Below are 27,504 nucleotides of genomic sequence, written 5' to 3' on the forward strand. Positions count from 1 at the left end.
CTATGATGCAGGCCAGGTGGTACAGCTGGGTTCCTAATCCTCATATCAGCTGGCACAGGTGGGCATGTCTTCCCCGTTTTAGATGTGGGAAAACTGACGCTGGGGGGATGGAGTGACTGGCCCCACGCCGGGTTTGCCCCCAGATCTGCCTGACGCTTTCCCCATTGTCCCACATGACCTCCCCAGGAAACCCATTTGACAGGTGGGGGAAACAAGGAGGAGCACCCCACACATCAGTGATGAGGTTGGGGGCAGACCCCAGCTCTTCCACTCCCACATTTAGTATCTTTCTTGGTTTCTCCTTCAAAAAGGAATTGGAGAAGGTGCCCCCAGTGGTCATGTCTAGTGGAGAAGGCAAAGGTCCCAGCTTTCTATTAGCCTGGGTCCTCCAGTCCACAAACCAGGTGACCAGCATCCCTCCCTTTCTGGCCACCCCTGAAAAAAGAAAGGTTCTGCTCCTACCCCCAAATGTCCTCCTGTTCTGCCCCCTTCTCAAAGCTTACAGGTGGAAAGGGGACCATGACCCCTCCAGGGCAGCTCTCCAGGTCCCTGCTGGATCGTCCTGAGAGCCCAAAGGGTGTCATGTATGCTAGTTCGCTGATGGCTGGGGCACCCGTATTGGCTTCAGCAGAACAGGGAGGACAGGGGAAGGGTCCTTGGACTGGGACGGGGCGGGCAGGGACAGAGCTGGCTGTACTCACGTTGCCCTTCTCAAACAGGTCGGTGTCATTCCTGCTGTTGTACAGCAGCCGCTCGCCTGTGTCCCCCACATCACCGTAAAGGCACAGGTAGACATTGGCATCCGTTCCCGCGCCTTCGAGTTCTCCAGTGCACACAGTCACACGGTACCGGGCCACTGTCGGGGAAAGGGACACACTGATGGCTCCCTGCTCCCAGCACTGGCCCTGCTGCTCCTGCCTCTAAGTACCCCTCCCCTGCACCCGGTCAGCCGAGGCTGCAAACCCCATGCCACGCAGTCAAAGGGCAGCTCACCTGCAGATCCCTCTTTCCAAACAAAGCAGAGGTTTCCGGGCCTGCTCAAGGATCAGAATCCCATGGGAAAGTCTTGTAGGAATGCAGCTTCCTATGTCCCACTGAGACTTCTCCAAGTTTAGTTTTCTGAGGTAGGATCCCTAAAACTGCTTTGCTTTGTTTATATGCCCCCGGCAGACTCTAGGGGGGGCTTGGCAGTGTTTGGGGACCACAGGTCTGATTTAAACATTTCAACCCTTGATTCTATCCAACCCAGCAGACTCTTCTGCCTTAGGTTGTTCTCCAATTCTATGTGTCCTGTATTCTCATGGAAGAGAGCTTTTCTCTGTGAGCCAGACGAACTTTGCTTCAGAATGGAAAGGCACAAACTGCAGTCACTGTGGGAGGGGCAGCAGCTTCTCTCCCTGTTGAAAATGTGCCCTGGAGAAGACGGGCCGGCATCCCTGCACATCACAGCCTCCCTTCCTTGCTTCAAATATGCTAGAAAGTGAAATTCATTCATTCATTCACTCACTCATTCATTCATTTGCCCTGTATCTATTGGCTGAAGCCCAGTAGGCGCTAGACACCATTATAGAACCGGGGTTCAGCAGTGAGCAAGACAGACAGATTTCTGCTCCCATGAAGCTTCCATCAGACTTGAGAGTGGACGGGTGGAGAGAAAAGATGGACAGTGAAATCATAGCAAATTATGAACAGGAAAACTCCTGAGTTACGTCTGCAACAAAGATTACATGGGAGAGGGGTGCCCCAGAGTGGGGTGGAAGTGGAGGGGTTATGGTGAAGGAGTGAAGAGGATTTGGAGAGGCAGAAAAGCTTGCAGCAAGAAGTTGACATCTGGTAAGATGCCAAGGATAAGAAGCCAGCCACAGGAAGCTCGGAGAGGAGAGCATGCGAGTAAGTGTGAAGCACTGCCGCAGGGAGGAGGGGGTGAGTGTTCCAGGAGCAGAGAGAAGTCAGTAGGGTCTGGGTGAGAGGGGTTCGATGAAGTCCAGAAGTGGACCAAGGCCAGCATGGGGCAGAATTGGTATGACAGGTCAAGGTAAGAAGTATGACTTCCTTTGGTTGTTTTTTTTTAATACAATGGGAATTCATTCGAGGGCTTTAAGCAAAAAAGTAACCTGATCTGAATTATATTTTAAAGAGCGCTCTGGCTGCCATGCGGAGAACCGATTGTATGGGAAGAAGGAGTGATTCAGAGAGGCCCGTTAGCAGAATAATTAGAGTTGTCTAGAAAAGACAGGAGGGTGCCTAGGACTGGGGGTGCTGTGGAGATGGAGAGAAGCCAGTAGATTAGAGATATATTTTTAATGTAGAATCAACAGTACTTGGTGATGGATTTCATAAGTAATTGAGGCAAAAAGGAATCATGGATGACTCCTAGATTTTGGCTTGGATAACCAGGTAGACAGTATTTCTATAAGAAGTAGGCATGCCTGAGAGAAGGATAGGTTTGGAGACAGAAATCAATGGTTCTGTTTGTTCATTATAAATGTGTGCTATTAGATGTTCCTAAAGAGAGGCCGAGAAGGCACTTGAATATGTGTCTGGAGAGTCAGGACTATTGACATGACTTTGGTCATCATTGGCACATGGATTCCGTTGAAAGCTATGAGTCCAGATGAGATCTCCCATAGAGAAGATTATGGAGGGACACCAACATTAGAGACCAAGCCCAGGAGAAGCTATCAACTCAGATGAGAAGCAGCCAGTGAAGCAGGGGGAAAGAGTACTGCTGGACATGTCTCTAAATCAAGAGAAGGGAGGAATGATCGTCTGTAGCAAAGGCCACAGAGGACAAAGAGTGACTTTTGGTCTAGCTACATGGAAAGCACTGGTGTCAAGGACAAGAGCAGCCGTAGTGAAATTGTGGGGGAAGGGAAGAAGCCCTATAACAAGAGTCTAAGTACAGAATAGGAGGTGGGAAATTAGATATAGTACCTGAATGCCTAGATGTAAACCTTTCCTTTAGTCTGTTGTGAAGAGGAATACAAAAGAGAAACAATAGCTGGAGTGGGGTATGAGTTTAGAAAAGCTTTATTTTAAAATGTTTAAGATGTGAGGTACCAGATTATTATCTACAGGATCATGTAGAAGATGATGATCTTGTAGAGAAAAAGAAAATGATAATATGGGAGAGAAGAACTAGTGAAGTTCTTTAGAGAGGAAGAAGAAGAAGGACCAGAGTATAGATAGAGGACTAGCTTTGCTAGGGTTCAAGAAACTACTATAGGGACTGGAGGGAGGGCAGTAATAAATTGTAGGACAGCTTTGAGTACAAACTGAGATATACTGAGTCATGAATTTTAAATGAGACCAGTCTGCAAGGCTGTATGTTTTCCTACAGTGAGTCTACAAGGCTACAGTAACTGAAAAGGCCATTGGTTGGCTTTACCTAGGATAGGGTTTATCCAGGTAAGCATGATAGAGAGATATAAGGCCATAAAAGCTAAGGGAAGGTTTAGAGGTAGGTTATAATGGTGGCCCATACAATCCGAGCCATGTATACAGAAAATTGAGTATAAGAGAATGTGATAATAAAATCAGTGAATTATAGGTCTTGACAAAGTTAAAAAAATGTTAGGGTGGGAAAGGCAAACCTATGGAGACGTAAAAAGATCAATGGTTGCCAGGGTTTGGGGAGGAGGGAAAGGAGAGATAAATAGGCAGAGCACAGAGGATTTTTTTTAGGGCAGTGAAATTACTCTGTATAATACCATACTGATGGATACAAGTCATTATAAATTTGTCCAAACCCACAGAATGTACAGCACCAAGAGTGTTCCACAAGTAAACCATGAACTCAGGATGCTAAGAATGTATCAATGTAGGCTCATTAATTATAACAAATGTATCACTCTGGGGGGGATGATGATAAAGGAGAGGGTATGCATGTGTGAGGGAAGGGAGTATATGATAAATCTCTATACCCTCCTCCCAATTTTGCTGTGAACTTGAAATTGCTCTAAAAAAATAAAGTCTATTTTTAAAAATGAAGGAGCTGGTAAGATATTCCCAGATAAGCAGTAAATATAAAACTTCACTGGTGACTTTAAAATGTGTATAGATGTAATTTGTATGACAGTATAGCACAAAGGAGGGGGAAGAGAACAAACCTATACTTGAGGAAAGTTTTTGTGTATTATTGAAATTAAGTTGGAATTAATCTGAACTAGATTATTGTAAGTTAAGATGGTAATTGTAATTCTCTGGGTAACCATTAAAAATTAACAAAAAATATATATTAAAAGAAACAAGGGAACTAAAATGGTATTCTAGAAAATATTTAACACACAAAAAAGTGGTAATATAAAATGAGAGGAACAAAAAACGACACGAGACATAAAGAACAAATAGCAAAATGGCATTCATAAATCCTGCCATATCAGTAATTACATTAAATGTAAATGGACTAAATATTTCAATCAAAAGGCAGAGTGTGGTTGTCATCCTGCAGAGACAGGATGGGTCTTTTCACCCTCTGTTTGCTCAGATATCAAGGCTGATGATGCCACACATGTACCAAGAGTGAATATAAGATGTATCATGCACCTAATAAGGAGTTCTTGGGAGAGTATGGTAGATTTCCAAGAAGGTCCAAAAATGGCTTGAGAAGCAGGGAGGAGTGACTAGCTTGTGATTTTATGGTGATTAGGAGATAAGACTTCCTTTGCGGGGGGATTGAGGGGGTCAGTTCTTACATGGCTTGACCTTTCCACCAGTACTAAGGGAAGGAATATCCAGTCTTCTTATCAAATTGCCCAGATGTCAGGCAGAAGGGAGTGGGGTAGTGTAGCCTGAAAGATGTCAGCAGTCACACACCAAAAAAAGTCATACTATTGCACAGAGATTGGCAAAATGGATAATGGATCTATCTGCTATATACAGAAATACACTGTAGATTAAAAGACAGAAATAGGTTGAAAGTAAAAGAATGACCACCAGAACTGGCTATACCTGAGTAGACTTATAACAAGTGTAAAGATCAAATTGGTAATTTTAAAGAACTACTCAGAAAGAAAAGTTCAGGCCTAAATGTCTTCATTATTGAATTCTACCAAGCATTCAAAGAAGTATTAATACCAGTTCTTCTCAAATTCTTCCAAAGAATTTGGGGGGGGGGGGCTATGTCCAACTCATTTTATGAGGTCAGCATCACTCTGATACCAAACCAGACACAGGTATCATAAGAAAAGAAAATTACAGATCTATCTCTTTTCTGAATATGGATGCAAAAATCCACAACAAAATACTGGTAAACCAAATCCAGCAACATAAAGAATTATAGACCTTGACAAAGTAGAATTTATCCTAAGGATACAAGTTTTAAAAATCAATTAATGTAATGTATCACATCAATAGAATAAAAAGACAAATATAACATGATCATTTCAATAGGCTCAGAAGAAACATGACAAAATCTAACACTCTTTCATGATAAGAAAACCATCAACAAACTAGGAATAAAAGGGAACTTCATCAACCCAGAAAGTTATCTATGAAACACCTCCAGACAACATATAATTAATGGTGACAGACTGGATGCTTTCTTTAAGGTCAGAAACAAGACAAGGGTATCTGCTCTCACCATTTGTTTTCAACGCAGTGCTGGAGGTTTCAGCCAAGGCAGTTAGGCATCCAGATTGGAAACGAAGAAGTAAAGCTATCTCTGGGCACAGATGACATGATCCTCTACACAGAAAATCATGAAGATTCCACTCAAAACTATTTGAACTAATAAATGAGTTCAGCAAAGTTGTAGAATATATCAATATGCCTGAATCAATTGTATGTCTATTCTTTTGCAATAAACAATCTGAAAAGGAAATTAATAAAACATTTCCATTCAAAAGAGCATAAAAAGAATAAAATATGAAGACATTTAACAAAACAAGTGAGAAACCTATGCTCTGAAAACTACAAAATACTGTTGAAAAAAATTAAAGATTACTTATATAACTAGAAAAGCATCCCACGTTGACTGCTTGGAAGACTGACCGTTGCTCAAAGGCAAACACTAAGTGTTTTCAGCCTTCATCCTCTGTGTAATTGAAGCTGATGCTTTTGTGTTTAGCTTCCAGTGACAGAACTGGTGGCAGTAAGAGAGAAGAGCCTTAACTGGCTTGAGTACTGAAATAGAGAGGCACAGAAGGAAAGGAGGAACATGAGCCCCACTTATTCTTAATCCTGACGCAGGACCGTTCTGCTCTTTCAGCTGTAACTATCAGGCAATACCCAGAAGCAAACTGATGAAGGGAGACAGCAATCCCTCTGCCTGGAAATTCCAGTCCTGTGTGTTCAGAAACACTAAGGTCCATTGGGCTGGAAGTTCTCAGGGCTCCTGATCTTCTCCAGGGGCCCCTCCCAGCCCACCAGCCATTGAGGTCCCAAGCTCATTCCCAGCAGGAAGTCCACAGACAATTAAAAAATAACTGTGTTGTTAGCCACCAGCAGTGAAAGACTTCAAACAGGTGGGTAACTATCAGAGCCTCTTGTACTTTAATTTAAAAATGAACAGCTCAGCCTGATTAACAAGAAGCTCCTCTTTTCAGCAGTTTAGTCCAGTGATCCCTTGCCCACTCATCAGCAGTGTGTAATCACTTCAGCTGCAAATGCAGGGGAGCGTGCAGGGCACATGGTTCCTACCATCTCACAGAACTCCTGATCATAAGCGGTACATGTCTAGTCTGTGTCCCCGGGCTGTGTTAGTCAGTGAGGTCACTCCCCAAAGCCTCTTGCTATCAGACATGGCATTAATTGCTTCTTTGACTGGCTCTTGTTTTAGAAGTAAACCCGGAGTAACAGAATTCAAAATTAGAGAACTGTTCTGTTTTATTTATCTTTATCTATTTATTTGAGAGAGAGAGAGAGAGAACATGCATGTATGTGCCAGGGTTGGGGTGTGTGTGTGGAAGAGCTAGAAGAGGAGAGGGGGATGGAAAGGGACAAGCAGACTCTGTGTTGAGCACAGAGCCCAACATGGGGCTCGATCCCAGGACCCCAAGATCATGACTTGAGCAGAAACCAAAAGTTGGATGCTTAACCAACTGAGCCACCCAGGTGCCCCAAGAATGGTTTTAAATTGGTGCTTATTTTATGTGAGTTCAAGGCTTTCCACTCAAGGGACTGCCAGGAAACCCTGCATGTTATTCACTATACCCTGGTGCCAGCTGGGGAAGTGAGACTTGCCATCAACTCTTTACCGTTACAAAGAAGCATCCAGATCACCAAAGGAGATCCAAGTTCCTATAGAGGTGAGTGAGGATAAGGGGGTGTTCCAAGCACAACAGAAATTTATGTGGGCCAGATAAAGCATTGGGGAGATGGAATCCAAGTCGACATGGGCTTGAGAGTACTGCCAAGGACCCCCCCAAGGAGACATCAAACTGCTTTTAAAGCCAGAACAGACAGCCCTTCGACCTAATCCTGTTCGCCAGACTTTTTTTTTTTTCATTAAAAGGTTCTTTGATAGCATTACAGAAGTCAAAAGCCAAAGCTATGACAGCCCTACATCTTGCACACTGTTTAAAATGTGACATGCACGTTTACCCATGGAGCCTTGCAGACACGCTCTTCCTCCCCACCCTTCCTACCACCGTCTCTCCTTGTCAGTCAGATCCTTGCTCAGAGAAGATCTAGCTTAAATGGCACCTCACCTGAAGGTTCTCCCAAAGTGTGGGCAGAAAGCTCATCTTGCCACAGTGTGTCTACACCATTCTCTCACCAAGTCCTGTCGGAGCCACCTTCAAAATAGCTCTCGAATTTACTCTCTTTCTAGTCCAGTTAATTCTTGCTCACTTTTGAGTACCTCTTCTTCTCCCCCCTTGATGTCTTCTTATAGGTTTGCCTCTAAGATCAATCCTCCACACACCCGTGAGACAGGCCAGGAGAAATGTTGGGTAGAAGGAGCTAGAAGGGGTTGCAGGATGGAGCGGACTGTCACCAAGGTCATGAGAGGGCTGGGAGGCAGAAGCATGAGCCAGGGGTGGGGTACATTGCTCATTCATGGGATGATCTGAGGGGGGTACTGGGACCAGGATGTGGATGAGGGGATTTTCCACTCGATCACTGGAAGGAATAGGACAGAGGCTCTGAAGTTTTGATGTGCAAAGAAATTACTTGGTATGCTTGATAAAAATGCAGATTATCAGGGATAGCTCTCAACGAATCTAATCAACGTCTCTGGGGTACAGCCAAATTATGTCCCCCATACCCCCATCCATATGTTCAAGTCCTAACTCAGGACACCTGGGTGGCTCAGTTGGTTAAGCATCAGCTTTTGGCTCAGGTCATGATCCTAGGGTCCTGGGATCAAGCCCTGCATCGGGTTCTCTGCTCAGCAGGGAGCCTGCTTCCCCCTCTCTCTCTGCCTGCTGCTCTACCTACTTGTGCTTTCTCTCTCTCAATCTGTCACATAAATAAATAAATAAATAAATAAATAAATAAATAAAATCTTCAAAAAAAAAAAGTCCTAACCTCCAGTATCTCAGAATATGACAATATGGAGGCAGGGTTTTTAAAGAGGTGATTAAGCTAAAATGAGATCCCATGGGTACGTCCTCATCCAATATGACATAAGAAGGGATTAGGACACAGACAACAGGACACCCAGAGGAAAGACCGTGTGAGGACACAGCGAGACAGCTGCCATCTACAAGCCACCCAAGCCTTCTGACACATTGATCTTGGACTCACAGCCTCTAGAACTGTGAAAAAATTAATTTCTGTTGTTTAAGCCTCCAGTCTAGTATTTTGTTATGGGAGCCCGAGCAGATTAATAGACTGCCCTAGAACAATGGCAGGAGTTGGGGGTCTGGAGAATGACTGAGAGACACATTGTACCACCTTCAGTGGAAGAAAAAGTAACCAGAGGACACCAGAGATGGGATTGATCTGGGGCAGAGGTGACATCATAAGACGGCATGAGCCCCATGTCTGAGAGTGCAGAGGGAGTCCGGCAAATCCCCCCTCACCAGCCCCACAGTTTGTGAGGTGGGAAAACAGGTTTGGAGGGATGGGGTAGCCAGGCTCCAGTTAAGGTAAAGAGGACATGGAGGTAAGAACATCTTGGGCATTCTAAGTAAAAATGGTAGATTTCTTTCCGGGAAAACCTCACTAAAATGACAATACACAGGTATTTTCAGGACTTAACCAAACAAAAAAAAAGGGACAAGCACAGATAACAGCAACAAGATCTGAGGAGCTTGACAGCCCCTAGGAAAGTGACTAATACCTTAGCACAGTGGTTCCTCACCAGCGGCACCACCTAGAAATGCGTGAGACAAATTCCTGAGTCTCACCCCGGACTTCCTGAGTCAGAAACCCTGGGGTTGGGGCTGTGCACTCCTATACCACAAGCTCTCTGGGTGATAACACTGAGGGAAGTGTGAGGATCCCTGACTCACCAGACCAGAGAACTGATCAGAGCTATCACCTGTGAAATCTGAAAGCAAAGGCTGAGGAAGGAAAGCACCAGGTAACTTCAGAAACAGGACATGAGGAGCTGAAGTCAAGAGAACTGGTTAGAGGGGCGCCTGGGTGGCTCAGTGGATTAAGCCGCTGCCTTCGGCTCAGGTCATGATCTCAGGGTCCTGGGATCGAGCCCCGCATCGGGCTCTCTGCTCCGCAGGGAGCCTGCTTCCTCCTCTCTCTGCCTACCTCTCTGCCTACTTGTGATCTCTCTCTCTCTGTCAAATAAATAAAATAAAAAATTAAAAAAAAAAAAAGAGAACTGGTTAGAAAGATCAAGGAAGCAGTTGGGTCCCAAGACCGCCTCCCCATTAGTTCACATCTACAGGCTCTGCTCTGGCACACGAAGGGAAATAGATCCGACGAGAACAGGAGTGTTTCTGCCTCAATGGGCTACATTGCTAAATCAAGTCTCAGTTTGGGGCAGAATCCTCTTATCTACCATGTTCCCAGGGAGGTGGCTACCTTGCTGCCACAGAAAATAGTACACAATGTGAAAAGACAGAGTATAGCCCCTGTGCACACAGGAGGCGGGAGACCTTGTTCTAGGTTTGACTCTGTCTCCAACTTATAATCAGGACAAGAACTCCTCGTTTTCCTGAGTTGCATTAGGCTATTTATTTATTTATTTATTTAAAGATTTTATTATTTATTTGACAGAGAGAGACACAGAGAGAGGGAACACAAGTAGGGGGAGTGGGAGAGGGAGAGGAAGAAGCAGGCTTCCTACCGAGCAGGGACCCAATGTAGGGCTCAATTCCAGGACCCTGGGATCATGACCTGAGCTGAGGCAGATGCTCAACAACTGAGCCACCCAGGCGCCCCTGCATTATGCTATTTTAAAGGCCTTCGAACGCAAATATTCTATGGTCACATTTTTAATTACAAACGAAGAAGCATCAAGTAGATGACACAAAGTGCTAATCGCCATCATTGCCTAATTAGATGACTAGATGGTGTGATCTCTTAACAGATATTTGCCATGTGGGGTTTCTATGTTTTTGAGTATTTACTTCCATTTAAATCATTTCAACAAATACACACAGAGCTTCTACTGGATGTACAAATGTCTGAGGAGTAACGCTTTCCAAATATTGAGAAGAGCTACTAGAACGAAGAGTGACATTGTTTTCTATATATTCTTAACTCTTGGTAATTTTGTAGTATTACCATATGATTTAAAAATGAAGGACTGCCACAGTGATAGCAAATAGGTTGATTATCTTAAGTGGCAGTTCCGATCAATGGCTAATGTCTGCTTAGATCAATTGCTAATGTCTGCTTAGAGTGCCCTGTAGGGAGCTTTGAAACTCATTTCAGACTCAGTGAAAGAGAAGGCTGTGATTGCTTAGTAATGTCTGTCAGAGCAAAGGACAGGACATGTGCTGTGCCTCAGTCTCTTCTGCCGCTATAATCTAGAGGCAAAATGATCTCCCTTTAGCCCTGAGAATGTGCAAATTGGACCCCAGATTAAAAGCTTAGTTCCTCTCCTATGAGTCTTAAATAGACACAGAGGACTCATCCGGGGCCACCAATCATGGCTTCTGGATACAGTCTTCCTTTTGGGGAGACTCCTGTGCATAATTTGAAGAGAATGTTTCTTTAATGTCAGGAAGGCTGTGGAGAAGCACTGCTTGGAGAGGATTCTTCTCATCCCCTCACCCACCTGAAGAGCCATAAATGTTGCCTCCCTTCCCCACACCCACCACTACAGAGCTCTGGCATCATGCCTTAGAGATTCCTGCAAGCCTGTCAGAAGGCTGGGAATTTTCTAATTCCATCCTGGCATGTGGAGGGGGTGTGATGAGCGACAGCAGATGAGACCATCCATTCATGGGCTGGACCCCCATGCACACCCCAACTAGGAGTTCCACCGCCTTGCCCAGGATGGAGAACTGGTGAGTACTCACTGCCCATTATCCTCCGCACGGTCGGGCCCTCGGCGGTCATTTCTCTCACGATCTCATTGTCATCCTCGTTGGCATCCAGCCAGCGATTACAGTTGAAATTATACTTGTCCTTGGTCAGAGTGTTCACCAGGGTCATCTGGAATGAAGTCCTGGAGTAAGCAAGAGGGTGGACCAGAGATCTATCCCACCCTGAAGTCACCATTCTGCTCTCTCATTCAAGGGAGGCCAAGGCCATCCCATTGAGATGACTCTTATGGAAGGTAGTCCAGATTTCACATCTATCCCTCTTGCTCCCTGGAGACCCATACTTGCCTAGCAGCCAGGCGACTGGGGGAGAAGGCAAGTCTCCTGAACACCTGAGCATTTTCTCAGTCAAATTTGGAGGTCCTTTCCCTATCAGGAAGTCCCTGTGTCCTAGGTCCAAATTTGGGTCTCACTGTGAGACCCATGCTTACCCACCCCCACTCCCAATGGACACAAAGGCAAACTTAGGTGACGCGGTCATTAGAAAGGGACCATACCGGTTCCTCTCCCACACACCTCCCAAACCTCAGGATGGCACACCTCACCCTTTCTAAATGCCATCCAGAACCAGGGCTCCTTCTGTCATGCCACGCCCGAATCTTGTAAAACCTGCCAAGATCCGGGAGCTCAATCTACAGGGAGAAATGACAAGGTTTGGGTGGACATAGTCAGGTGAATTGTGTTTATCTCACAGCTGACCCCTTCCTAGGAGAACACCTGCTCTGGGCCAAGTCTTCAGCAGTGAGGATGGCTTTGCTCCAAGCCGCTCTCGTGGACTGTATCCTCTCATGCCTAGCAACCAAGGGCACGTGAGGGCAAGATAGCCATGTAGCGCCCAGGTTCAGTCTGGCCTGGCAAAACCGAACAAAAATAACTGACCCACAGTAGGATCCAGAATAAAGAAAATCTTCCAAGCAATAAACTCCCAGTAACAAAACCCATTCGGCAACCCTGCAAATTAGCACAGGTCCATAGCCCCAGGACTCCACTGGGCACTAAAACAGACAAAAAGATCAATACAGCAGTCATGCCCTTTCCCTAGGGGCCTGCAGTCTAGCCGGGAAGACAAATACATGAAGAGCAATGAAGCGAGTGTGTAGCAGAAGCAGCAGTGGGGTGCTCTGGGAAGACAGCTGAAAATTACAAATCATTCTCACCTAAAGGTCAGAGCACACTTCTGTTGGCAAAACAAGCCTTGCTCTAGTTATATACGCATCAGAAATTTAAAGCTAAATTTCTTTTAAAATATTCTACTATTTATACTTTCCTTTCAATTTGCTCCTCACTCTCTAATTCAGTTCAGATCAGGCGGTTTGACACTAATGTGCTCAGGGTCTCTGTTCTACAGTGATCCCCCAAGTTTCTAGGCTCCTGAAGAAAATTCTATATCTGCTTCTTTCCCCCAGGCTTGATTCTGGAGTGTCTGATTCAGGTGAAGGGCCAGACCCAAACTGGACGCCCTTCAATCAATAGATCACTCTGGTACCCCTTACAGGGGCCTGAATTTTGTGTAGCACCCGCTTGTCTTCAAACTTGATTCAAAAATCTGGCTTAGAAAACCATCCTCATGACAAATACCTCTTACATCCCTTCCTCCTTCCTCCTCCCTCCAGCCCCCATTACACTTCCTTCCTACCCTAAATTTCTCGATTATGCCTGGTTTGAACCACTTGTTGTTGGGATTCAGGAGAATCTCGTCCGTCCGCCCCTTTTGCCCATAAATCTGGATGAAGATGGGAGAATTGGTACCAGCTTTCTTCAAATCGGTTGTCCAGACCCACAGGGACCAAGGAAATTCTGCAAAGACACGTCAAGTTGTCCCATAAAGACTTCAAGAGTAAAGAGTTTTTATGTTACCAGTGGGGAAAGAGAAGCAAATCAAAGGTGTTTAGGACTGAAGCCGTGGTCCACGCTCAGAAACCCACAATATTAGGGAGCCCAGGATTCCTTGCTGCTTGAAAGAGGGTACCTCAGTGATCCTTTTAATGGCAAAAGCCTATAGTATGTTTTAAATAGGAAAAGGAGTTGACTCCCTGCACCCTGTATATATATTCAGAGTGCGCTGTGTTGAACCATTCCGTTTACCATCTAGCCCATCACAGCAGCTTATTCAGTTTGGGGTCATGGGGGTACTGGCCATGGTGCTGACTGTGTAACTCTGTGTGGCCTGTACCTTGTAGAGATGAGCTTCCTGCGGGGCCCATTCCCTTGTTCTTTAGAGGAGAACTGAGAAGCAGAAATGCACCCTTTTGCAGCAGAGCTCTTGCCCAGGGGTCTGACATCCTGGCCTCTGCTGGCCCTGTCTGGGAGGCCACCAGCCTCTGGGTCCTCATCACCTACTTTTCAGCCTCTTCTTCCTGAGAGACACCATCTCGTAGAGCTGCCTCTCAATCAGCCCGTCCACCTTCTTCTCATCCAACCAGTTGCGGCAAAGGAAGGTCTGCTGGATGCCGGTGAAGGGGCACAGAATCACCACCTGGAAGGGGGTGTGGTGCAGATCATGAGTCTCCTGCAGCAGGTGCCCTGGTTGGGACCTCCTGACAATGTCTGACAGCCTCTTCATGTTAAGGTGGTCTACATTAGGATTCTCAGGGAATGGCACTTTTCTCCCTGTTGCTGGTCTCATTAAATCTTAGATTCAAGAAATACCTCCCCCAAGGAGTCTTCCCGAGTAGCTACCATCCATCCTCCAATTTATCAGCCCAAATCTCAAATTCTTCCCCCTACACACAACACCCTCTTTGAACACTGTATTTCTTTATGCGTATCATAAAAATCTCAGTCCAAACCAAATGAACTAATATACTAAATTAATTCCCTATATTTGTCTTGTAGAAAAAAAGGTCGATCACATAAAAAACAATGAATATCTGGAATATAACACAAAAATAAATGACCTTCTTCTGGGCTTGAACCCATTCAAACTTCTTTCCCATACCTTCTCTACTCTACTCATATTCTGAACTCATGGGTTTAGAACTCAGAAGTGTACCCAGCCTAGGTCACTCACTCACATTAGGTATGTCCAAAGGAATGTTCTTGTGACACTACAAAATTTTCTATCAGCCAAGAATTGACTATTCACTCTGCTAGATTCTCAGCTTTACCTTCCTTTTAATCTCAGGACTCGGGGATCATAACCTGAGCCGAAGGCAGACGCTTAACTGACTGAGCCACCCAGGAGACCCCAAAATACTTGTTGACTGAGAGATTTATAAGCTGAAGCGAAACAACACCAAGAATCAGAACAGTTTATAACTACCAGCTAGCACCTGCTTTTGGCCCTTGGATGGCTGCATAGATCAGCCCTCATTCCTGACCATAAGCAAAACAAGGTGGATGGTCACATTACCAACCCAACTGCCCAATGAAATGGACTGCCCAAATGCTCTGTCACTGGTCCACAGTAAGTAGGAAGCAGGAAGCAGGTCAGCGTTTGTACTTGCAAATTAAAGAAGAGGGGTCCCCCTCCCCGGGGGTCATCCCTTACCTTCTCACAGTACCAGCCTCTGTTGACGCCCACATTGCCGTGCCCGATGGAGACCCGACTCAGGGGACTGAGGAGGACAGCCAGCTCGATGTTGAAGATGTCTGTGCGGCCACGGTCAAACACACCGCCTTCCAGGAAGATTTTCCCACTGTTCTTATTCCCTCTGGCCCCATACATGACCATGTAGATTTTGGATTTGGTCCCAGCCCCCCGGACATCCCCAGTGAAGACGGTGACCACATACGAGATAGCTAGTGTAGAAGCCACAGGGGAGGAGAAAGTGCCAGATGGTTACAAAATCCACCCCCCACCCCCGCCCCGGCTCCAGCCTCCCTAGACCCTCCCTCCTCCATACATCCTCATTCCTCCCTGTCCTCCTGCCTCAGATGACATCCAGTGCCCCTCTCCGCTTCATGTTCTCTTTTTCAGCTTTTGTGTGTCGATGCATCTGAGTTTCAGAATAAGCTGCAGGGATTACTCTGAGAAGCTGCCAGCCCTGATTACAGGAACTAACAAAGAGAAGGCAGAATTTGAGTTGGCTGGGAATAGTACTTGTTATTACCATTAATTACCACGTGCCTATTATTAATAGCTGCCGGATGAATTCTGTTATGTCTGATTTAATTATAACAGCCAGCTCCTTTAATGGAGATTTATATCCGGGGCTATCTGATTCATTTTGTTTGGTCTCTTGCTCGTAACTTAAAAAAGACAACTTTTAATAGAGGGCACTAATGTCCTCCTTGGCTACCTGACATGGTGGGATGAGGGAAGAATGAGGTTAAGGAGAGAACACTGTAGTTGGGTCCTCTGGGGTTTTGGTCATTCAGGAGGCAAGATGAGGACATGAAGTTCTGGGCAAGCACGAGCAAAGGACAATTAAGCTCTGGGATGGAGCCGAGTAAGAGGAAACACTGAAGACAAGTATCTGGACAGGAAACTGCTACGGTCTGGCCTCCCTTCATTTTGTTCTGCAGTCAAAGGCAATGGCCCTTTAGTCCTTGTTAGTTCTCCTGAGCCCACACACACCCCTCCACCCTACCCCCAGGCCCACCCTTAGCCCCAGAGACCAGGGAAATGAAAACCCCAGCTTTCCTTTGGAGCTAGCTTCACGGATGCCTCCCTCTTTTAGACATTTATACCCTCCTCTGTTCATCAAATGCTGACTGAGTGCTTACTATCTGCAAGGCCTCAGTGAGACTATGAAGATGGAGAAGGTGGCTCCTGCCCTCAAAGAGAGGGTCTCCAGCTCCACTTCTCCAAAACACACAGACCCAGGATGTCCACCCATGGCCCAGGCTACCAGCCATCCCCAGCCCTCGGAGGTCATTTCTTCTGCTCCTCTACCACTGGGGGCAAGGAAGAGTAACGTGGTTAAGGGGGTCGTAGCAGACCCTTCTGGTATCTGTTTTTAAGTAAATACTTTGCAAGCCTCAGTTACAAATGATGTGTGAAGGGTTGAAGGGTGTTGGAGCAGAGGCACCCTGGATCTCCTGAATGCAGTCATGGTCAAGGGCAAAGGAAGGGCATGTCCTACCCACAAGAAGGAGGGAGGACTCAAAGGGAGTGGTGGGTAGCACAGAGAAAAAGAGAAATGGCATCATAGTCTGAGGAGAAAGATGTTCTAAAGATAAAGAGAGAGAAAGAGTACAGCCAGCAGGGAGGGGAGGGGAAGGCATGTCTGAGGTAGGGGAAGAGAGGGGGGGCATCAGAGCAGAAGACAGGTAGATGAGGCGGAAGGAGGGTAATGGGGCATAGGTTCAGGAAAGAGGGACAAGTATATGGACGAGGTGGAGGGGGATGGGTGGGGAGGTAGAAGTGGGGAGGTAAGATGCCAAAAGATGCTGCCGAGAGCTGGAGCTACACTGTGGGCAGTTTGCACATGGTGCCCCGGAACTTGGACGTATCCTCTGTGCAGTGGTGGGCGACAGGAGGCTTTGCCGCAGAGCACGTTCTCAGATGTGCACATTCACAACCCTGACTTTCTTGAACATCCATAACCTCCCATGTGGGAGTTGCAGGTTTTCTGTGGAATTCATACAGATTTAGGTGGCAGATCAAATCCTGGATCTGTCACTTACCAGCCGTGACCTTGGACAGGTCTCTTAACAGCTATGTGACTCACTTTGCTTGTCTGTGAAATGGGACCCTTAACAGTTCCTATACCACAGTCACTGTGAGGATTAAAGGAGCTGAAGTGGGTCAGGTGCCTAGCAGAGGGCCCGGCATATAGTAAGCACTCAATAGTAGGAGGAGTTAAGGGCCAATCCATATCCTCATAAACGTCCGATGGAAGAGGAGTTCACATCCCAGCTGTATGCAGTGGATAACCTCTTTTGCCCTGGGACGTTAGTATTTGCTCAGGGGCATCTCCCCACTTCCTCTAGCATCAGCAGAGCCCCAGGCTCCAGCCCAAAGGGACAGAAGACTTTCAAAAGCAGGAGAAGTGGCTGGTTCCCACTCGATCGCCAGCCTCCAGGCCCATGCACGAGAACATGGAGCCTCAGGCAGAAACCGAAGTGTCAGCCAGTGGGGCCTCCCCTTTCTTCAGTTCTACCTGTGGTCTCAGCTCCGCCCACTAAGATATCCCTCTGGATTTTGCCGTCATCTTCGTCCAAGGCCAGCCAGCGGTTAAGAGGGAAGTCATATTTCCTTTTGTTCCCAATATCTTCAATGATTATCTGGGAAGGAGAAGAGAAAGAGGAGATGACCAGGGTCACGGAGGGCTCACCTGGTGACCGAATCCCTCCACCTCCTGAGTGAACTCTGAGAATACACTCTTGGGATGCCTGGTAGCTCAGTCGTTAAGCGTCTGCCGGGGTCACGATCCCGGGGTCCTGAGGTCAAGTGCCGCATCAGGCTCCTTGCTCAGCGGGGAGTCTGCTTCTCCCTCTGCCTGCTGCTTCCCCTACTTGTGCTCTCTCTCTCCCTCTCTGACAAACAAATAAAAACTTAACAAAAGAGAGAGAGAGAGAGAATACACTCTCACCTTCTTAGTGACCCCGCAAAGCTTCTCACAAGGACACACCTGGCACAAAGCACTGAGAGGCACGTGGCGATGACTGGAAATGACTTCCCACTGGAACAACTGAACCACTTCTTCTGCTGCAGATCATTTAAAAAACTGAATGCAGGAAATCTGGCAGGATGTAGCCTGTGAGACCGGAGCGGGACGCCTAGATTTGCAGACCTCAACAAGAGCATCCCCTTACTCACCTGCTGAAGGTTGGGACCCTAACCTTCTTGGTGAGAATCAGAGTCCATGCAAGGAGAACTATGAGCCCTAAATCAGGTACACAGAATCCTGAGATCTGGTGATGGGGTCGGAAAACATCAGCCATGGACAGGAAGGCTAATGGAATCAGCCATCTACAAAGCTTCCTCCAGGGCACTCACAATGTGAAGTAGGCTGGTGAGGCTGCAGGTAAGGGGGTGGGGCGTCTTTCAGAGTTTACCAGGAGCCGAGGGACCTTCCCAAATGTCCCAGGAACCCAACTGAAAACCCACTCTAAGATAAGCGAACTGGTCCATCACTAGAACCTGCCCTCCATTCATAGCACCGTGCAGGGAAAGTGGACATGTCTGCCCTGGTGGTCCCAAGACTGCCCAAGAAAGAGGGGCTCTGATTTCAATGAAAGACTTATTTCCTAATATCAAATGTCTTCAGTGTGCTGCCTGAAGTCATCTCACCTTGTTTTAATTCCGTGTTCATTAGGGAAACTTCTGGGCCAAGGACTGTCTTCCTGAGGACACAACCCATTAAGGGAAGCCAGTGGCCTGAATGAGTGTTTGAAGCCACTGTCCTACCAGGCTTCTCTCCTCTGATAAATCAGCATTCAGGCTTCGGTTTATTAATCAGGCTCTTGAGAGTTTGGTTGGTGTGAGTCACCCTTCAGAGCCTGCCAATTTGATTGTACTTCTCAAGCTGAATGCCTGGAGACCACGGTGGCACAGCCTAGAGAGACTTCTGTCACTGAAGTCCAGCCCCTCCCAACACTCCTGTCTGCACATTTCTCTGTGGCTTTCATCTCCATGTTAGGGGAAGATTGGGGAGTCGATGACAAAGGTCTGAGGGTTCAGCCTGCCTCCTACCCCCCTTACTCTGACACTCACAGAGCTGGAAAAGCAAAGTGAAGGAAGATAGGACCTAGTTTATCAGACAGGCTGTCAAGTCTACTAATAAACCTAGATGTACAGCTTCACCATCTCTGTATTTAGATGTTCACAGACAAGTGTGCCAGCCGCGGTTTTGAGAGCCAGAGCAGCACCCTCCCAGCCCATGGAGCTGTCATCAATAAAGGGCCTTCTACTGGCCTGGTGTCTGACGGAAATTCCTGACCTGAGAAGTTAAGCTAGTCTGAAAAATAGAACAGGCACTATTTAATACCTCTCCGGACAAAACTAGCTGAATCACAAAGGAAAGAGGTGATATTTGAAACATAAATTTTTGAATAACAACCAAGATGCTAAAAACTAGATTTTCCAAAAATACTGAATACAAAGAAAGACCAAGAGAGAAGATACAGATTTAAGTACTGGTACAGGAAGTATAAAAGTCCATGGACAGGTCTAAAAATTTTCCAGGTGCGTGTTACAATGTGTAAACAATCATCTATGAAAATTCGTGGCCGCCAGGCCTGCAGGATGAAGCTGGAGGAGGCTGGCTCCCCAAGAGCCGAATATCTGGGAGCACCTTACAGCAGGAAGGAGTGGAGAGGTAGAGGCAGGGAAGGAAATGACCAATGTATGGAGAGACTAGCCAGGGAGAGGGGGCACAGGTTCTCCCAAAGGCATTTCTGGCCTCTGCTGATGGGGGTCCTGGCTGACTCCTGACCGCTGTTGCTCAGAGGGGCATACCCAAGGGTCCTTTCTAAGGGAGGAGGGGTCAGCTTTCCCATTTCTGTTCATGACCTGCCCAGACACCTGTGAGTTTTCAAGGCGTTACTTGGAAGAATTCAGGATATCTCAGGAATGGTTTTTTTTTTAACAGAAGAAAATGTCTGTTGGTGTTCCTACCAGAGCGTGGCTTCACCGATTCTGTTATTAAGGCAGAGAACATTGTAGAAGACTGGGGAGATAGAAATCCCCTTCCCCATGACTGAGAGAAGCACACACCTAGAGTGTGTGTGTGTGTGTGTCTGTGAGAGAGAGAGAGAGAGAGAGAGAAAGAGAGACAAACAGACAGACAGAAGCAATGACCAAATAAAAAACAAGAACATTATCTCCTGGGGCCATACCCTTCCTCAGAAGACAAGCCCATGGGCAGGGCTCTCCTTCTCAGAGGCGAGAGGGAGAGCTGGGCTCACGAGCCCCCGGGGAGGTGAGGCCTATCTGCGCTGGAGCCCACTGTCTTCAGCAGCAACAAGGACACAGCGAACTCATAAGGTGAGACCAGCCAATGGGGAAAGCCAGGAAGGTTCCACTGTCCCGAAGGAGAAGGGGAAAGATGGAGCCGCCAAGCAGGGTCATCTCTTCCCTGCTCTTTACTGAGGTATACGGACACTGCCAATGATCCCAGGGCCTCGCGGCTTCCATTTTCACACAGCCACTACCCCCCAGGGTAAACACGTGTGGGTGAGCCCAGGGAGTGGGGCCTAGGGGTCGGCAGCTTTCAGATGGATGTGGCGTGTCAGCTGTGATTCATAACCGCTCTCCCCGCTCTGTACTGGACTAACTTCTACCAATTTCGTATGACCTGACTGGAACAGAGGCCTGTTCTGTGCAAAAGCGAACCCTCCCGCACACACGGAGCGGCGTGAGGAGGGTGACGGGTCTCCTCCCTCTCACCCACGTGCCAAGGTGCCCAGGATTCGCACAATCGCAGGGGGCCGCAGAAGGTTCCCGCTGTGTGCCAGCCACAAAGGCCGGCAACGCACGTAAAACAAGCCTCTGCTTTCAAGGAATTTTCAAACTTCCCTTTAAAAATGCACATAGGTTATATGGTAGAAGTGGCCCATGACTTGGGAGCAGCCGTCACCACCTCCCCAGAGCCACTGCTGAACTACGGCTCCCTTTTAGAGTTCTCAGATCATAAGGCAGAGGACAGGTGAGTTTCGACACGGCAGAAAAAAAGGAAGAAGACTTTCAGAGCTTATGAACTGACTTTAAAACAAATCTCAGCGTCTAGGAGTTAGCAGGGAAGATCCGGGCTCATGGCAGAGCGAGAGAATATTCTATGGGGGAAACTGAGGCCCACCAAAGAAAGGTGAGATTTTCCTTCTGTCGTGAGGCTATCCCTCCCCTCAGGCTCGAGGTCTGAAGTCATTATACTGAAAAACTCTGTCAGATAATATAAATAACTGTAAATGTCAGCCTTTGAATGGTGATGCCCTAACATTCTCTTCTCCTTCTCCTCTGAGCCCAACCATAGCTCCCACTCCCTCATCGCCACCTCAGACCATGGCTCCACCTTGGCCAACAAAGACCTCTGATGGCTTATTATGATCAGATCTGCAGAGACCTGGCCCACACCCACCTCCCTAATACTACTTCCCACTTCTCAGTCTGCTGAGCCCCATGCTCTGGCCCAGCGCTACTCCGCATCTGTGCTCCGTGCTCCAGCCCCTCCTCCTCTGCCCACAGGAGTCCTCCTCTCTGCCCTCTGGGCAAAACCCTACCCAGGGGACCCCCTGGTGCCCCGTGAGACACAGCTTACCCCCACAACCTTTGTTTGTACCTTACTCAAGACTTTTTATCTCCTGCTTTGCATTAAAGTCATGGTCATTCTGATTTCTGGTCTTCCAACCAGGAAATCTGGTCCAACCAACACTACTCTATTTGTGGGGATCCCAAGACAGAATGTTTGTTCACTGAAAGCTGGGCTCTCCCTGAAAGTTTGGGATATGATACCCTTATAGCAGAATAGGTATGATTATTTTAGGGACTTGACTTACTCTTTCTTTTTTTTTTAAGAGATTTTATTTATTTATTTGACATAACGAGACACAGCAAGAGAGAGAACACAAGCAGGGGGAGTGGAAGAAGGAGAAGCAGGCTTCCCACTGAGCAGGGAGCCCGATGTGGGCTCGATCCCAGAACCCTGGAATCATGACTTAAGCTGAAGGCAGCCATTAACGACTGAGCCACCCAGGGACCCCTTGTCTTACTCTTTTAAGGAGCAGAACGATGTTTATCATAACAGCTGCAGTTGGCGGCCACATAAATGTCTGTTGACTGTTGAATTTTAACTGGTAAGGGAAGGACAGACCGAGCTTCTTGCCATCCCTGAATTCGACTCCAGGGGCCTCTGTCTCCTCGTCCTACCAGGGCCCGCGGTGCAGGGCCCCGAGGGTCCCAGCGGCGATCTCATCGGGACTAACACGTGACATTGTGGAGGGAGTCCCAGCTGGGAGTCCAGAGGACCTGGGGTATGGACAAGCCTGCCACTGAAGAGACACAGGGCCTTGAGCCAGTCTGTTTACTGCAGCAAATGGACCAAGGACAGGACCCGTGGGTGTGTGATGTTCCATCCTGTGACTGTGGCTCTTCCCAAGTGGTCTTTGAACTGCACTAACCATTTGAGTTGATCAAAATTGTGGACTAACCAGACATGGAGGCCCAAGCCATGGGTAGGGGAAAGAGCTGGGGAGGGCAGGGGAGGGTGCCAGTGCCCCCAGGTCCAGGAGAGGCAGAGGCAGGGCGGAAAGGTGTGTGGGTCATTCTGAGGCCCAGCCACTTGAGAAGCACACATGGGCAGATGACTAGAAGGGAGACCACCTATGAACGGGTCAATTATACTGGATTTTAGGTTTATCCCACCAAGCCCATAAAGGTAAACACCAAAGGAGAGGTTGTCATGCGAAGTCTGAGGCAAACAGCTTGGCAGTTTCGAGGACCAGGAGCATTTGCTGTGCAAGTGTCAAATCTGGAGACACAGTCAGTTCAACAGCCCCTTTAACTGGCGTCCCTGGGGAGCTGTGGGTCGCAGATCCGTCAGAGTGAGTGGAGGAGGGACAGCGCGACTCTCGAGATGGGGGAGACAGGACGGTAGAGCCGGCTGTCCACTGCCTGGTCACAAAGTGCCTTCCTCCAGCCTCTGTCTGCCCACTTGCACCCACTGTGCCCAGGACCTAAAGCCCTCCTTCCCCCCTTCCTCAGGAAAATAGCGAGGAAATCCAGCACACTTGCCCACAGAGTGCCGGAGGTGTCTTCTTTCTTATCCCCAGGAAACATTCTGGTTTGGCTTAAGATAGAGGAATAGGCTGCTAGGAGCTTTTCAGAAGGCAGCTCATCTTGGAAAGGGACATCTGCCTTGGTACTGGGGTGGGGTTGGTGGTGGAGAGCAGGCACGTGGGGCCCTGACCTCACAACCGTAAAGAGAAGAATCGGTCTCACGCTGAAAGTAGCCTGCTTGACCTTCCGGTTCAAAATAGTGTCTGATTAGCAAATAAGGAAAGAAAGAAAAAGAGAGGGGGCAGGGCAGGAAGGAAAGTGGAAACATCATTCCAAAGAAAGAGAAGTAGAACTCTGCCAGGGGTCCCACACAGCACACAGCACCAGGATTCAGGGAGGTGGGCATGCTGTGTGGAGTACAAGAAGTTTTGGTCTTTATGAAATAGGACTGCAGGGCAAAAGGTGGTATTAAAGGGAACTAGACTAAATAAGGAAAGGTATCAAAACCAAAAGGCAGCAAATCCGTCAAGTTGTCACCATCCTGCAAGTCCTTTAACCAACTCCTGGGAATTTATGTAAGAATTCTAGATGTGTATAAAGATAAGCTACAAGGATGGGTGTCACTGCACTCTTTATAGTATGAGGAATGCTGAGGAAAGGGATGTTCAACAAAAGAGGGTCAGTTTCATAAGTCATGGTATATCTGTGCACTGAAATACTAGAGCACTCATTTAAAAACTACATTGTAAAGACTTTCATGTCATTCTATTGAAATAACATGGGGATATCTGCAAGCTCTATTTCCAAGTGGAAACAAAGCAGCTGTAAAACACTGTTAATGATGATGATGATGCAGAGGATGTTTTATAAACAAAGATATATGTATACAGATTCACAGAAAAACAGCTGGAGGGTATGCACCAAGATATGCAGACTGGTTATCTCTGGGTGGTAAAATCACGGTGGTTTAAGTTTACCTCATTTTTTGTTTATTTGTATTTCCTAACTTTTTACAATGAATATGCATCCCTTTTTTAAGAAGAAAAAAATAACAGGAACATTCAGAATTAAAATGCACAGTGACAGGAGAAAGGAATGGACCTGACAGTCTGGAACAGCCAGTCAATGAGGGGGTTGGGGAAGGCGGCGGGTTCTCACAGGATGCAAAGCACAGAGGAGGGAAGGAGTCAAAGGGAAGCAGAGAGCTTTACAAAGCAGAGAAGAACTGAGATCCTATAAATGGCTAATGGTGCTCCCAAAGAAGAGGCCAGAACAGATGCTATCCAGGCAAGAATCTGGCATATATAATAGATTTCTTTTCTGAGCTATAAATAAATAAATAAATAAATAAATAATATCCTTTGCATCAAAGTAAAGCCTAATCATGTCCCTGAGAAATTAAAAACAAAAGCAAAAGGAAGGAAGGAAAGAAGGGGAGGAGGGAGGAAGGGAAAGAGGACGGGGTTATAAATGAACTAACATAGTCCCCCTCTTCTAGATTTCTTATTATAAATATAAAGAAAGAAAACTCTGCAAGCATTCTGGCTGAAAAAAAAAATAAATAAAACAGACAATCCTGAAAGAAACAAAAATCCCCTTGGCTTCAATATCAAATTCCAGAAGGCAATGGAATGAGATTTACAACATCTTAAAGGGAAAAAAGAAAAGGAAAAAAACATGTTCTCACTCTGCCAAGCTGCCCTTTCCTTTGAGCATGAAGACAACAAAGGGGCCTGTTCTGGCGTGCAAATCTGCCACCTCGTTTGTAAAGTTTCTGAGGAGAGCACGTCCGGTGAGCGGGCCCATGTGACCAAGAAGGAGCCTGACCTGGCGGTGGGAGGGGGTGGGTGCAAACCCTCGTCAAGGTCACACTCAGGCCTGGGGTGCACCTTGCAGCTCTGTGCACTAGCCCTGCGTCTTCACCCAGACGGTCTTTCTTCCCAGGATGGAGGGACAGGGCTTTGAGGTACCTGCTCTGTGCGCCACCCCCCCTCCCTGCCCCTGCCTCCTCTCCCTTCTCCTCCCTGAAGACACAACTCTGCCTGTTCACAGGCTACTTAGAGTTCTGGACTCCTGCCCTATTTCTTCTCCAATCCAAACAGCATTTAGCCCCCTGGAACCCTGTTCAGCACCAGGCTGGCTGCTCTTAGGGCCAGGCAAGCCCCCTCCTTCCCAAAGGAATCTTGGCACCCCTCACTTCACCAGCTCATGCCCCAAGCCAGGCCGAGAGCCTGGTACCGGGGTAGTACCCTTGGGAACTATCCAGCCTAGTTAAGAGGAGTGTGGCAGACATGCGAGGATGCTCACTCAGCCCTTTCCCAAGCCCCTTCTTCTTAGCCTACTTCTACTACAAAGAATGGAAAGCCAGCCACTTGTCCTACTTTCTGCTGTAGATAGAACGGCCACACGACTCATTTCTGGCCCGTGAAATGTAGGCAGAAAGCCCAAGGAGGGCACTGTGTCTCTCAAAATAAAGCAAGCCTTGCCAGGAAAAAAGAAAATGGTTTTCTCCTTTGGTTTTTCCCTTTTTTTCCTGCCTGGAACACAGATAAGAAGGCTAGAGGTTCAGCAGCCATCATGTGATTATGAGGCAATAAGGAGGGGAATGGTTCGGGGATGAAAGCCACAGTGCCCAGGATGAGACACAGCAAGAGAGCAGGGTCCTAAAAGCAGCTGCACCAGCCCTGAGCTGACCACATCTGGATTTTGTGTGAGATGAGGAAAAGAAGCCCCAGTTACATAACGCTGCTCTTCAATTGATAATTGTAGCCAAACACTGCTGATATAAGAAGGTAATGAAGTTAAACAATAACAAAATCCCAGCCTCATTCTCTGTAGTCAAATTGTTATAAATCTGAGTGTTTTCTGTTTTAAGCAAAAAGATCTTTCCCAAAATATTTTTCAAATATATATTCTACAATAACCTTTCCTTATCATTCTGCACTGTGCTGAAATATACTGATAGCCTCAGAAAGGGAATATATGCAAAGGGCTGGTAGCCCGTATCTTCTCTGAGTCCCCACTGTAGTCCTCAATAGCCCTATGTAGTACAATGACTCTTTCTCTCTCTAATCTGCTGTAGGTTTAAAATTGCAGCCAAGAGTTTACTAGAAAGGATTATAATAAGCACTAGGCTGAGAGGGAGTCAGAGGGGTCTTGCCTTCAAAATCAGGGCAAGGCAAGAGAGAGCAAGGGGCATGAGCTCTCCCCACAAACTTTGAGCCGGATATGTGTTAGCCTCTCATATGTCTTTGGTTTTCTTCTGGATTCATACCTTTCTCTTGGGTTGGTAAGATTAATAGGCACCAAAATGCGGATGTGGCATGGCAACAGCCCAAGATAAGTCACAAGAAAACTTAGGGTCTGATGAATGCCCTAAGCAGGCAGGGTTATAAACATTCATGGGAGGGAGAGGTTCTGGTGGGCCAGAGTCAGGGAGAGCTTGAGTCTTGAAGGGCGATCAGGCCCTGGCTACTTTGCGATGGGAGCCCCAGGCTTTCAGAGAAGGTGATAACATGAATTGGGTCTGGGAGGCTGGGAGTCGGGCAGCATGGCTGGCCAGCAGGCTTAGGCAGAAGAGTGGAGACAGACCAAGAGAGGGAGGTTAGGGCTGAAATAGGCCCTCTGAAGAGCCAGAATTCCCCCTCCCAGGCACCAGGGACCACAGACAGGCCACTGAACCTACCTTGGACAGGAACCAACCTGCAGACCCGCCCTTGTTGTTGTGGCCAATATTGATCTTCATCAGCTGCCCAAGATCTGGAGCATCTAGCATGAACTTGTCTTCAGCCCCCCTTTCAAAGTTGTCCTTTTCATTTTCCAGCTGACGCTCCCCTGTAAACACACACATAAGAAACTTACAAAGGAGACCAGAGGAAGAGGAAAAACCCACTTCTAAGCTTAATCATCTGCCCACTGGAGGGTGGTCTCAAAAGTCAACATGGTAGGAGGTGGTAGGAGGGTGGGACAGGGGCACGTAGGTACTCTTTGTACTTCCACTCCATTTTGCTGTGAACCTAAAATTACTCGAATGATAATGTTAAATTTTTCTTTTGAAGATTTTATTTATTTATTTATTTGACAGAGAGAGAGATCACAAGTAGGCAGAGAGGCAGGTGGAGAGAGAAGAGGGGGGAAGCAGGCTCTCTGCTGAGCAGAGAGCCCAATGTGGGGCTCTATCTCAGGACCCTGAGATCATGATCTGAGCTGAAGGCAGAGGCTTTATCCCACTGAGCCACCCAGGCTCCCCTGTTAAATTTTTTTTAAGAAGTCAACAGAGAGCTTTATCCTGAGACCTCTGGACTCTCTAAATCCCTCCAACCTCCAGTCAAGGCAGAAACTTGCCCTGCATGTGGCTTGTGTCCAGGTCCATAACTGGGTTTCTGCTTTCTGTTTTAGTCTGGAGTTCCCATCCTGGTGAACCCAGGTACACCTCTATCCTGAGAGCTGAGGTCCCGTCGGGCTTGTACCAGCCTCCTGTCTTTGAACTGGGAGCACAGCTGTGGG

At 47.2% G+C, this 27,504-nt stretch overlaps 1 protein-coding gene across 2 annotated transcripts in view; it reads right to left on the bottom strand.

The window, feature by feature from the left end:
• LOXHD1 (lipoxygenase homology PLAT domains 1) overlaps window positions 1–27,504 on the bottom strand; it is a 150,557-nt gene that overhangs the window by 80,835 nt on the left and 42,218 nt on the right. For both annotated transcript variants that reach the window (XM_046025791.1, XM_046025790.1), the window contains exons 6-13: window positions 26,684–26,832; window positions 17,444–17,567; window positions 14,887–15,137; window positions 13,737–13,872; window positions 13,033–13,193; window positions 11,942–12,028; window positions 11,373–11,508; window positions 702–856 (exon numbers count right to left, since the gene is read on the bottom strand). In XM_046025791.1, coding sequence (XP_045881747.1) covers window positions 702–856; window positions 11,373–11,508; window positions 11,942–12,028; window positions 13,033–13,193; window positions 13,737–13,872; window positions 14,887–15,137; window positions 17,444–17,567; window positions 26,684–26,832 — 1,199 coding nt within the window. The remainder of the gene's footprint in view (window positions 1–701; window positions 857–11,372; window positions 11,509–11,941; window positions 12,029–13,032; window positions 13,194–13,736; window positions 13,873–14,886; window positions 15,138–17,443; window positions 17,568–26,683; window positions 26,833–27,504) is intronic.

This window comes from Meles meles, chromosome 12, assembly GCF_922984935.1.
Source record: "Meles meles chromosome 12, mMelMel3.1 paternal haplotype, whole genome shotgun sequence".
Taxonomy (NCBI): domain Eukaryota; kingdom Metazoa; phylum Chordata; class Mammalia; order Carnivora; family Mustelidae; genus Meles; species Meles meles.